Source organism: Herpailurus yagouaroundi, unplaced genomic scaffold (genome assembly GCF_014898765.1).
Source record: "Herpailurus yagouaroundi ecotype Mexico unplaced genomic scaffold, PumYag 210, whole genome shotgun sequence".
Classification (NCBI taxonomy): Eukaryota; Metazoa; Chordata; class Mammalia; order Carnivora; family Felidae; genus Herpailurus; species Herpailurus yagouaroundi.
Genome location: NW_024412441.1, coordinates 14637787 through 14651730, shown reverse-complemented (window position 1 = coordinate 14651730; position 13944 = coordinate 14637787). Strand labels below are relative to the sequence as shown.

The 13944-nt window shown below is 39.7% G+C and overlaps 1 protein-coding gene across 5 annotated transcripts in view; it reads right to left on the bottom strand.

Annotated features, from left to right (window-relative positions):
• Positions 1–13944, bottom strand: part of SRBD1 (S1 RNA binding domain 1) — a 221423-nt gene that overhangs the window by 194994 nt on the left and 12485 nt on the right. For all 5 annotated transcript variants that reach the window (XR_005784228.1, XM_040453849.1, XM_040453850.1 and 2 more), the window contains exons 4-5: positions 10145–10531; positions 2149–2315 (exon numbers count right to left, since the gene is read on the bottom strand). Coding sequence is in view for 4 of the 5 variants with exons in the window: in XM_040453849.1 (XP_040309783.1) it covers positions 2149–2315; positions 10145–10531 (554 nt within the window). In the remaining variant the exon portion in view is untranslated. The remainder of the gene's footprint in view (positions 1–2148; positions 2316–10144; positions 10532–13944) is intronic.

The following is a 13944-nucleotide window of genomic DNA, read 5'->3' as shown; positions in this document are numbered from 1 at the left end:
CCTGGTAACCCAAGACTATTTTCAGGGGCTGAAGCCCACCAGGGTCATTTTGACAAAAGGCCAATGAACTACTGGTCTTCATATAAAAAGGAGGAAAGGCATCTTTAGAGAAAATTCAGGAAGTTTTTCTTACTATCCATAATCAACCTCTTTCATTCACATTTTTAACAGAGACCATCAATAAAACATATTTTTTACTTTGCAATCTGGCATATATTATATACACATATATAATAAAATTACATAAACATAATATAAATATATATAGTAAACAGTTATATAAACGTATGATAAACAATTTCATAAAACACTATTTACTTTTACTACATAAACTGCATCTTACATTTTCTATTCTTTATTTCATTTTTGTTAAAGTGGTAATGACCTACTAAATTAGTTTCACTACTCCTTTACTGGTAGCAATTAACAGATTGAAAAAGCAGTGCTCCAGGGATAGAAAATGCTGAGCTTAAAAAAAAATGAAGACCATAACTTGTTACCAAATCTCTATATAATATAAAAAGATCTTCCAAGCCCCAGTCAATGCTCTCACTCACTCAGAGAACTATTCTTCTACTAATATTCAATATATTTCACTATTAATAGATACCCAGAGAATTAACTCTTTTGCAGAAGTTATTCTATAAAGAAAAAATAATAATAATCTTGACATAAAGTTTCCATTTGTTCCCCATACAACCAAATATTATTAGAATACCTTTAATTTTTAAAACAAACTATTCTTGTTTGTGACACTTTCCCCAACTTCAGATCCCCAAATCCTCAGATTTTCCTCATTACCTTGCCTTCACCTAAATAGAAAGCTTCAGAATTTATAAACTACTGGCCTTCTACATGTGGCCTGTAGATGGTTTTGTTTGACCCAGAAATTTTTTACATAAAAACTCAGATTAAGGGTTCTTTTAAAAAATAGGACAAGCTGTCAAACTGGGTAGACAAGTCTGCATGTCAGTAATCTGCTGGAGTAGAGGGGCAGCAGTTAGAAGTCTGGGTCTCCAGTTCATATCCCTTGATGCCTTATTATACTAACCTGGTCCTAGAAGACTTGAATCTGATTAACTAGTCATTTATACCACTGAGTTGGCTAATTCATTTGCCTCTCAATGAAATGTAACTCTCCACAATTAGCATTTTAATCCTCCTGGCACTAAAAGAAAGTCAACAAAAGATGTAGAAATAAATGCTAGTGAGTTGCAAGTTCCCCTGAAATCACAGGAAGGTCATTAGGCTTGTTGTAAAAATAACCTTTAGCACTTTTAGAATGGCTTGCTGGTAAGACTATATACCTTGTCATAAAGTTGAAGAACACACCCACTGATATCACAGTGGCTGGCATGTAAGAGACATGCAATAAATGCAGAAATGGTGAAGAGTGTTTTAATAAACTCTACTAAAAATTACAGTTAATCTGATAGTCTTTGTATGCTTATTTCTGAGTTATTACAGTAAGACCAGAGTAATAATTTTTTAAAGGGTGCTTTTCATTCTATAACCACACAAAACGTAAAACCCATTAATATCAAACTACCATGCCCTTTAAAAGAACAGAAAAAGGAAATAGACATATTTCCCACCAAACTCTATACTGCCAAAAAATCTCTCCATTTAGGGATTTTATAGTTTTAAGAGGGAAGTTTTAAATAAGCTGTTGAAGATTCAGACTAAAATGTACTTTTCATTTGTACTATTACTTATCACTTTAGATCATTTGATAGTATCTGTGGGTTTCTCCATGGTGCAGGCACTCTATTTCTTTGTAATTAAGTATTTTGTGGAGAGGTGCCTTTCTCCTTTTGTGGAGAAGTGTCCTTCCTTTGCCGTTATGCACAGTCATTTCTGAGAGAATATGAGGTCAAACTCTCAGGTGCACACTTTTAATGCAAAGCTCCTTTCTCCCCATGTGCACTCAAGCTATGCACAAACACTCCAGCAGAGGGAGTGCACACCTAAATAAGGAAAACAGCTGACTTTTCTCTGTCAGAAGATGACTATATTCAGACTATTCAAGAAAATAAAACAGCCTAACTGCTGAAATACGCTGCCATTCACTTCCTCACTGTTTCTCCTCACTGGGTCATGGGCTCTCTTTCCACTCACAGTACATTCATCCCTTCCCAGGTTTCTTACCGGAGCTCCTCTAGGGTTTGTCGAACTTCTCTCAAGGAATCAGCATCAAGGTTATTAATGAGTTCTTTTCGATACCGTATAATGAAGGGAATTGTGTTATCGTCATTAAAGAGACGAATAATGTTGGCACAAACCCAAAGTTCAATATTAGTTCTCTCAGATAAAACCTGCAAATTAAGGATACGTAGTTATTTAAAATTCTGAAAATTACACATCTATATTGTAACGTATGGTTTAAATATAGCATGAAATAATCGTTCTCCAGTCACTTAGAAACTACTTGCTGTGGTTTAAAAAAATACACATATGTACTGGCAACCATAAACTAGTCAGTTTACTAATTCAATAAAATCCAATCAAAGCCACTCTGTAAACAAGAGTTTCTTTCTTTCTTTCTTTTTTTTTTTTTTTTTTTTTGTTTCTTTCTTATTCCAGCCAACATCATCTTCCACCATAGAAAGCCTCAGGATTATTATGGCTATCTCCTCCAACAACACCTTCTCATTATGTAGCAGCCATGCGGCTTGAGAGCACTTGACCTCAACTCTACCTTCACAGCATTTTGTCCACAAATATAACACAGTTGTTTTATAACTGACAGCCAGACGGGCGCCCGGGTGGCTCAGTCGGTTAAGCATCCAACTTCAGCTTAGGTCATGATCTCGCGGTCCGTGAGTTCGAGTCCCACATCAGGCTCTGTACTGACAGCTCAGAACCTGGAGCCTGCTTCGGATTCCGTGTCTCAGTCTCTCTCTGTCCCTCCCCCACTCATGCTCTGTCTCTCTCTCTCTCTCTCTCTCTCTCTCTCTCTCTCTCTCTCTCTCTCTGTCAGAAATAAATAAAACATTTTAAAAAAATGACTTTTATAATTGACAGCCAGAGTGTGGCCAGAAAGATTAGTCCAGTCAGCATATAGCTCAAAATCTAGGTTCAACTCCGGACCCAGGTACAATTTCTTCTTCTGGAGAAACACAGCTTGTACATGTTAAGACTCCTGAAGCTGAGGATGGCAGCGCTAAGATAATCGTGGAAAGACTGTTTCAGTGCAATGACCAAACTTTCTTATTATACAGGTTAATAAATCTTCTTTATTGCTTAAGCTAGTTTGAGATGGGTTTTCTCTTATTGCAACCAAAAGCATTCTAATCAATGTCCTCAGTATCGCTGTGTGTTCTCTATCATGACCATCTCATCTGTCACCAAGGAAGCAAACTGAACTTCTAAAATGTCTTTTCTTTCCTCTCGAGTTCCCTTTCTGCTAATATCATTATTTTATCTGAACCACAGGGCAGTTTTGTTTTCTATGCCTTCCACTCAGCCTCTGCATTACTGCTGATATTTCTATGCATTTTTTAAATGTTTATTTATTTATTTTGAGAGAGAGAGAGAGCGCGCGCGCACACATGCAAGTGCATGCAAGCAGGGCAGGGACAGAGAGAGAGGGGGAAACAGAATCCCAAGCAGGCTCTGCACTGTTAGCACAGAGCCCAAGGCAGGGATCCACTCCCACAAACTGTGACATCATGACCTGAGCTGAAATCAAGGGTGGGACACTTAAGCAACTGAGCCACCCAGAAGCCCCTGATTGTATTTCTAAAACATAGACATAATGAATTCTGTATTTTTTTCTCTTTTTTTTCTTCTGAACACAGGCTCCAATGACTCTTATCTACCTACTGGTAAAAGTCCAGCCACTGTGGCACAGTTTTAAAATCCCTTCCCAAGTGTGGTTCCAAGTATCACTATTCTAGGGGTGCCTGGGTGGCGCAGTTGGTTAAGCGTCCGACTTCAGCCAGGTCACGATCTCGTGGTCCGGGAGTTCGAGCCCTGCGTCAGGCTCTGGGCTGACGGCTCAGAGCCTGGAGCCTGTTTCCGATTCTGTGTCTCCCTCTCTCTCTGCCCCTCCCCCGTTCATGCTCTGTCTCTCTCTGTCCCAAAAATAAATAAATAAATGCTGAAAAAAAATAAAAACAAATAAAAACAAATATCACTATTCTAAAGGAGTAAACAATCTAGAAGGGAGAACAAACGTTAATGTAAATAAGTACAAATAAAACAGGATGTGCCATTGATATAATGTTTTCAGAAAAGAGAAAGGTAGTCAAGAAAGACTTTCTCCAGGGGTAGTATTTCAGCTGGCCCTTTCTTAAAAGATAGGCCAGATTCTGAAAGATAGATTGGAGAAATGAAAATGACCAAAATATTCATTATTTTGGAACCATGTGATTGTTACAGCAACCTACAGGTTCCCACTACCCTAAACTACCTCAGCTACCGTTAACTGAAAGGGGCTCCAACTCAGTCCAACTTCCACATCTGGGTCATACTAGGTCCTAACAAATCCAGAAGCATCATATGTGTTAAGGGAGTGTATGCTGCTGCTTGTATAGATTTGCTCCTTGAAATTTAAGACAAGAGAACTCCCTCCATAAGCAGTCACCACGCTTGGGCCTCCAATCACCCAATTTCTTCTGTCTTAATTTAATCAAACGTTTATTTTATTTATTTTTTTTTTAATTTTTTTTTTTTAACGTTTATTTATTTTTGAGACAGAGACAGAGCATGAACGGGGGAGGGGCAGAGAGAGAGGGAGACACAGAATCAGAAGCAGGCTCCAGGCTCTGAGCCATCAGCCCAGAGCCTGACGCGGGGCTCGAACTCATGGACCGTGAGATCGTGACCTGAGCCGAAGTCGGACGCTCAACCGACTGAGCCACCCAGGCGCCCTCAAATGTTTATTTTAGCTCATGTTATATGCCAATAACCATACCAAGCCAGTGAAAATCAAATGTAAAAAACCAAGTCCCTCTTCCCAAGGAGCTTACAAGCTAGAAAGAAGACAGACAAGTTGAAATATAGTGTGATCTGTACTCTGACAGAAGCACATATGGATTGTTTTAAGAGCAAACGAAAGGTAGAAACATCTAACTCTGCAGCGATGGAAAAGCACCAAAGAGAATGAAAGTATCTCCAGGCAGCCAATAGGGGCAGGAATTCCAGGAAGAGAACAGCATATCAAAAGCCACTGATGAGAAACCACTGCACATTTTAACACTGCTGCAAGTTCAGGGGCGCCTGGGTGGCTCAGTCGGGTGAACATCTGACTTCAGCTCAGGTCATGACTCGCGGTTCGTGGGTTTGAGCCCACATCGGGCTCTGTGTTGACAGCTCAGAGCCTGGAGCCTGCTTCGGATTCTGTGTCTCCCTCTCTCTCTGCCCCTCCCCCGCTCATGCTTTGTCTCTCTCTCTCTCTCTCTCTCTCTCTCAAAAATAAATACACATTAAAAAAATTTTTTTTAATTGCTCTAAGTTCAGCAATGCTAAAATGTACAAGGGGTATTGAGATGAGGTGAGAAATGGAAAGGTGGATGGAGATAGGGGACGAATTCCATATAGGTTTGAACATTATTCTATACTCAACAGTAACCCACTCAATAATGATCTGCTCATTACTGAATTGCAGTTGTTGAGTCAATCCCCCTATGAACCCTGTGACATTTACGAGTCAATGAGATCTGTGGACTAGAGCAAGTGGCTCACAATGTGTTGTCCCCAAACCAGTAGCATAAGCATCACCTGGGGACTTGTCAGAAATGCAAATTCTTGAACGCCACCCAGATCCACTGAACCAGAAACTCTGAGTGGGGCCCAGAAATCTGTGTTTTAGAAGAACGAGGTGAACAACAAAGACATAACTAAAGGAGTTAAAAGCAGAGACCAAACCTTAGGGATAGGTAGGGGTAAGGCAGAGAACTACTATAGTTTTTACTTTTAAACTATTCACATTTACTAATATCTAATAATGTTTATAGTTAACTGGTGGATAAGACTGAGAGTAAAGTAAAAAGGAAGGCAGTCTCAAGATTTTTTTCAACCCTAACACTTAAATAATAGAAGCACCTTTTGTGACTGTCATTTGAAGCTAACACTTGAACAGGGCTTATTATGTTCTAAACATTTTCACCTATTCAGCATTAATTCAAATTATATGATAGGTATTAGTGCTCCCATTTTAGCGACAGAAAACCTGAGGTCCAAAAAAGTTAAATTGCCTAAAGTTCCACAAGCTATATTACCTTTTCAAAAATCTGATGTGTGCAAAGGCAAGATGATTTTTTCAGGCAAAAATATAAATTAATCAAACATCCTCACTTCTCTTCCTGAATCCCACTAGAGATGAAACATGGTGCCTTCATACTGCCCTCTGGTGTCTAAAACTTCCAACAAAATGGACTTCTCCCAGTGTCCTGAGATTTACTTCTCCAAATCTATATTCCCATTCCCTCAGTTAAAAAAGAAAACATCTGGGTATCAACAAACTATAGCTTTAATCACCTGGGCAGCATCTACATTTTAAAAGAACGTCTAAATTAAATTCAACCCTAATGAGAATTGAGAGATGCAATTTTCTACTCAAAATCATCCCCAAATCAGCAGTTGGACACCTCCTTTCTGAAAAGCTTTTGATTCCTGCTGTTCTCTTTACCCTGGTCTATTTATTTTTATTATATCACTTATTTTATCACACACAGGAGCTTCCTTAAAGACTGCAAAAGGAAAAACTATGCTGTTATAATCAATAGTGGTTATAGGAAAGACGACAGGAGACTGGAAAACCATATAGAGTACTGTAGGATGCTGGTAAGGTTCTGTTTCTTGAACTAGAAGCTTGTTACATGGTCACACATTCAAATATTCATGAGCTATACACTTAAGTATGATTTTCTGTATACATACTTCAAAAAGTTTTTTTTTAATTTTTTAATGTTTTTTATTTTTGAGAGAGAGAGAGAGAGAGAGAGAGAGAGAGAGAGAATGAGTGGGGGAGGGGCAGGAGAGGGAGACACAGAATCAGAAGCAGGCTCCAGACTCTGAGCTGTCAGCACAGAGCCCGACATGGGGCTCAAACCAACGAGCAGCACAATCACGACCTGAGCTGAAGTCAGATGCTCAACCGACTGAGCCACCCAGGCACCCTTCAGTTTTTTGGGGTTTTTTTAAAGCCCATCACAAATACCAGATGAATTAAAGAAACAAAAAGGGCTAATTCCATTGTTGTACTGAATCTCTCCTGGAACAACAGGTAACCTAATGGGTGGTGTGTGCTTATGTGCAAAACTACAGTGAAAAAGCCAATTTAGAGACACCCACCTCCTTCCTGTCCCCCTTCTTTCCCCAGTTTTGTCATCCCATCATCCTGATCATTTCCTGCAAGAAAAATGGCTAATAAAGAGGGTTGGCTTGCTTTTCCTACCTAATTTAGCAAACTTTACTAATATATTACATGTGGCTGTTCTACTCACCTACTTCCAGCCCCCTCAAAATAAAGAAACTATATAATAGCAATCACCATTTTGAAGCATTTAATTTTTCTCAAAAATTGGTTGTAGTTAGTCACCTCTTCAAACTCTCATAAAGGTCATGGTGTTTATATTATATTTGCATAATGATATAATGTGTTTAACAAAAACCAGTTTCTGATAGTGACCACACATTTGTAGTTTTGGGGAAAGGGCTGAAGAATAGGTTGCTTCTGCTCAAGGGATCCAGAGATCCCCAAAGCCTGATTAAGAAATGGACACAAAGTATGTTTCTAATGAAGTCTATAAATAACTTAAGTACTTAAGTAATGGCAATGCAGTTTTCCGTCCCCAAACAAGATGGTGATGTCCTGAAAACTCAGTGGACTTTTCAGAGTTGAGACACACACCACGAAGGGAAAAAAACAGAAGGTCATGGTGTCATGGTGGGCAGGAGCCATGGGGAACAGCACACAAAATGAAAGAAATATAAAAGTTCAATTAGTAATGATTAATAATCTCTATATAATTAATTTCCATTGACCATTCCTTACTAAGTATTTTTCAGGATTTCCCAAAGACCTTGGCCATATATTGTGTCCTGTGGCAGATAATATGCATATCAAAGCCATTTCAATGAGTCTGGTCCTCACCCACAGGTTCAAGGCCTTCCTGATCATCAGACTCAGCACTGGTCAATCTCACTCTTCTCAATCCCCTCTCCCCTAACACCTGCCACTGTTGTCAACCATGTTTGGAAGCAGGAATGCAGTGCCAAGATAAAATTATTCTCTGCTGCTTATGGGGGAATAAGAAAGGAATGAAAAAGATCCATATATATCACAGGAATTGTCTGAAAAACTAACTCAGGGTTGGACAAGGATGACTACATCTGGTTAAACAAAAAACCCAAATGCAAATCACACCTGAAGTTCCCCAGGCAACCCCTAAACCCACCTAGAAAATGCTGAGCTTACTCATTGTCAGGGTGCTCAGTGAAGGTGGCCGCTGTAGCAACCACTTCTCCTAACTCACAAGCAAGGAGTGCCAGATTCCAAGGACACGCTTGTTTGAGCTGTCAAAAATCACTTCCGACAAGGGAGGGGAGGAGAAAACAATGCTTGGAATTGAAAGGAAAGAGAGAGAAGTGAGAAAGTATCTTCCTCAAGTCCTCATGGTTTTCCAATTTCTGGTTCAAGGCCTTTAGGAGACTTGATCACACTTTGTCCCTTACATTCTTTGACAGACCTCGGTGTTCTTGGTAATAAACAAACTCTTTTCATTTTAAACTCATTACAAGTAGTTTTGTATTATTTGTAACCAAGAGACAACTGGGTAAGGCAGGACCATTTTCTTCTCTTTTTCTGTTACATAGATTAGGGGATGGGTGTGAAGCAAGATACCACAGAGTAAGGAGCCCTTAATTTTGAAGAACTTACAACCGCACTTCAAGAGACTTCATCGTCTTTGAAACCTTCCCCCCCTCCCTCCCTCCTGCTCACTGTCCACTACTAGAGGCAGATCTGTGTCAATAACAGAAATAAGCTTGTAAGTGTTAGTGAAAGGAAAGTGGGACATATCCACCTGTCCCTGTGAGTCTGGACTGGAACTAAGCAAGGAGTCTGCATTTTAAGAAAGTCTTCACATGAATCGGATACAGGTGGTCCATAAACCATCCTTTCAAAACATTTCTTTGTAGGCTTAAGTGAATAAAGATGGCATACAAAGGAGCCTAATTATACACTGTTTCTCCAAGAAACATTGAACTATTTAGTTGAGGAACAAAGATGAGAAGAAAACTCTGAGGCAGCATCCTATTCCTTAGTGGACCAGAGAAAAGAAAAATCATAATTAAAATTACTGGCGACGTTCGACTAATAGGTAATAGAAGAGACAGCATGGGTAAAAAAAAGTTCCTCTGAAGAAAAAGGTAACCCACACACAGTCCCAGGCTGAGAAGCCAGCAGAGGCCCCAGGATGCAGAGCAGTAATTCACAGAAGCAGAAGAAGTTACATCAGAATCACCACAAGACAGGTAAGAAAGAGGGAGGTCATGCCCATCTACCCGGATGGGCACTGCCATAATTAAGTTTGAAATGTCCCCCAGAGTGTGTTGGCACACATAGAAGGTTGAGAATCACTCTTTAAAAGTCACTCTTCAGGTCTTCTCTGCCATCCCCAAAGCCAGTCAAGAAACTGGGAGAAGTCAATGGCAGCTCAAGTTGAAATTCAGATAGAATTTTCCTAAGAAATTTCTAGGCCTTGTTTATAGTATATTACAACATTACATTACGAGTTAGAGATGTACTAATGGCTAATGACCTAATCACTCACCTACTTTTACAGGGAAACACAGGCCAAGTTCAAAACAAAAACTTAACAATTAACTTTTGAAGGCCCAGTCTGTTGGTACAATCTCTCTATAAAGTGCATGTTCACTCCAACACCATGGCAGAGACCAACCTTGCCTGAGGTCATAGCTCGTAGTTCAAGAGCTGGCGATGATGTGATGATGAGTGCTATAATACACAACGGCGTACCTGGGACAGGAACCAGTGCCCAAAGCCTCCGGAAATCACTGGCAAAACAAAAGAGAACTAAAAACTCCCAACCCTTTCCTTAGCCAGTGCCACTCCTACTTAGTGAAACAGAAAGGAATCAAATGAACTAAAATGCCAGAAAGCAACTGCACATACCTGTACTATGTCCCAGTTCATTTCCACCTCCTCCTTAATATTGGTGGCATTTGCTGGAAGCCTCACAGGCTGCCCTTGGGGACATGTTTCCGTCTTCATTTTCTTTAAAGGGGACTGACCAAATGTAAAGTCATCTCCATTCTCTTCCTTCTTGCACGCACCTTCCCACATGGTGCTTGTGGATGGCATCTCTGCAGCCTCGTGCCCACTCTCCAGGGTGCTGGCCCTGTTGCCTTCTTCATCAACTTTTAGCTTTTTGGTCCTCTGACCTGAAGGTGACTGAGCTGAATTTTTCCGTTTTGTCTTTGCTGTTTTCAGAGTCTGCACAGTATCCAACTTATTTTTTCTGTCTTCCAAATCAACATCAGCAATAGCCACAGAGTTATTCTATCAAATGGTAAATAGAACACATGAGAATTAAAAGAGAAAAACTGAATGCTCTGGAATATTATTCAGCAATAAGAAGAAACAAATTATGGTACACACAATAGCTTGGAAGAATCTCAAGGAAACTATGTTGAATGGAGGCGGGGGGGAAGGCAATTGCAAAAAGTTACACACTTAATAATTTTACATAATATTAATGATTTATGATTTATATAACATCCCCCCCAAAATTAGTGGTTACTGGGTGTCAGAGACTGGGGTAAGGGTCAGGAGACAGGTGGATGCAGCTACAAAAAGGCAAATATTGGGCAATACTAGGGATCCTTGTAGTGATGGAACTGTTCTGGATGGTGGATACACATAGGCATACATGTGATAAAACTGCACAGAACTAAACATACAGATATACACATATAAAACTGGAGAAATCTCATAAGATCCCTGGATTTTATCAATGTAAATATCCTGGTTGTAATATTTTACTATCGTTTTGCAAAAGGTTATCACTGGAGGAAATTAAAGGGTACACGGTCTCTGTATTGTTTTTTACAACTGTATGTGAATCTATAATTATCTAGAAATAAAAAGTTTAATTTTTAAAAATTAGTAAAGGATAAGTTTACACGTGCTGGAAAAACCAAGATTTAAAACCTACAATCAAAAGTCAACTCTTTGGGGGAAAAAAGTAACACTCACACACTCATAAAACTCAACAGGCTATACCTGCCACCAATTTATGCAGGCTAGGGAAGAGAAAACATGGCATGACAGCAGAGTAGTGCCAGGAGTTTTTCTTTAGGACGAGTCTGAGTAGCAGTCCACCCTAGTGTTCAGGGGCTACTCTCTCAACCGCCCCCAGCCCTCGTGACAGCTCAAGTGTGAAGGAATGATACCTGGCATTCATTTTGGCAATGGAGTGGTAAATAACATATAGACCTTGCCTGTATGGAGTTTACAATTTCACAAGCTAGCCTGTTTGGGGTTGCCTAAGTGATGCAGATGGCACAAACTCAACCAAAGCAAGAATTCCCAAACTATTTTTCAGTCAAAATCCAATTCTCTCTCCTTTATCAAGTATTTTTCCAGAGTTCCTGACTACTGAAAATACTGGAAACTACAATAAAGAGCACCCCTCCCACCACCTAACCTGGAAATGATGCAGCCCTCTGGGTATTACATTTTTAGCTGCAACATAATGGATAAGAACAGAGATATAAAAATAGAACAAGTCCTAGGTCCATAAGAGTTGATAATAACTCTGATCATATGACTTGACATAGCAAAAGAAAGAAGGTGTCAATCATACAGAGGGCTGTCAGCCACAGAAGAGAAGAAAAAGAGGAACTGTAAAAAGCAAATATGACCAGCATTCTTCTAAGCAAGGTGCAAGGAAGAGGAAAGCTTAGCATACAGATTCTGAGTATTTTGGTCCCAATGGTAAGAGAGCCCTCCTGTGAGATGGACAGACCAGACTACCTTAGATATGTGCATTTAAAACATTTGATGTCATTGTGACAAACATAATACCTAGGCCACAGTAGGCATTCAATAGACCCAAAAGAATGGATTTATCTAATTCTCCCAATCTGAATCCATGCTCATCAAGTAAATTTCTGATTCTCATTTAAGTGCCTACTTACTTCAACCTCTGAGGAGTGATGATACCAGTCAGAAAAATGTCATTAATTATTAAACCACTCTTATGAGCACGGCTGATGTAAAACCACCCAAGAGGGATATACTGTTTCCTGAAATGCTGACAAAATCATGTTGCTAACTTAGAAACCCAGTTCCAGGGGCGCCTGTGTGGCTCAGTCAGTTAAGCATCCGACTTTGGCTCAGGTCATGATCTCAACAGTTCATGAGTTCGAGCGCTGCTTTGAGCTCTGCATAGACAGCACCAAGCCTGGAGCCTGCTTCAGATTCTGTGTTTCTGTGTCTCCCTCTCTCTCTCACACTCTCTCACACCCTGCTCACACTCTGTCTCTGTCTTTCTCTCTCTTACTCTCTAAAATAAATCAAACGTCAAAAAAAAAAAAAAAAAAAAAACCCCATTCCTATGACTTATGTTACCCATGAGCAAGTCACTTAGCATTTCTCACCTTGGCTTTCTCATCTATAAAGTCAGGATAACAACAGCATCTGCCTCAATGGGTTGTTGTGAGGATGAAGTAAGCTCATACAATTGAAGTGCTGATCATGTTGCCTCGCTAAGGGTAAGCACTAAAATATCTGTGAACACCACCACTACCACACCTAGACCACCTCCTAGGAGAGGGAAAAGGAAGTCGACAAAAAAACGAAGAAAAAGTAAAATGACTAAGAGGAAAAGAAGAAAAGTCAACAGTCATAAAGACCCTTAAGGGTAGCCTCTCTGGAGTCTTTGGGTAAGACTTACCTAGTGTTTCTCAGTGTTGTCCATGGACCCCTGGGGGCCCTGAAGCCCTTTCAGGGGGTCTATGAGATCCAACTCCATTCAAAATAACGCTAAGACATTATTTGCCTTTTTTTTTTTGACATTCACCGATGGTACCAGAGCAATGTTAGCAACACCCAAAGGCAATGACACAAAGCAGTACTAGCAATCACCGTTCCCTTCACAGCCACACACAGAATAAAACAATGTTGAGTTTCACAATGCAGTTAAAAATTACTAATTTTTAAGGTTTCATTCCTTGAAAACACACCTCTTTAATCCTCTATGTTGAACTGGTCAGTCCACGTAAAGCACTTCTGCTGCATGCGGGTGCATACAGATGTGTACCGGTCGTCTGGAGCAAAGCTCTCCTGCACCTGTGTCAGTTGTGAACTGAACTGGCTTCTTTTTCCATACACCACCATGTTTACTTGAAATAATGACTGACAAGTTATGGATTTTCAGACTTGGGATCTGGCAGACATTTTCTCATAAATGAACTGAGACTGTCACTGTAAGGACACACCTGACATTTGCAACCAACAGTAAAATTCAAGATTTAAAAGCGAAAATTAGGATTTTGAAAAATTTGTATACACTGTGAACTTGACAGCTTCCCAACACTGTGATGAGACTGGTGATTATATTAATAAACGTAACATTTTATCATCAGATAAGGAAAGATGCTAACATTTGGAGGATCTGCATAAATTAGTGAACCGATATTTTGCAAAAGACTGATTTACTTTATGTCACATATTCATGCATGGGTGGAAGATCCATCCAAATAACACAGACCAAAGGGCTTTAATGTAATCGTCTAAAAAAATTCATTAATTTGATTTCAGATTCCACAATGAAACAAACTTTTAAGAAACTACCACTTCCTAAGTTTTGGTACTGCATCGAATAAGAATATCCACATTTATCTGAAAAAAGCTTTTAAAACACCTCTCCCTTTTCCAAATACGTATCTGTGTGGAGGCGGGTGTTCTTT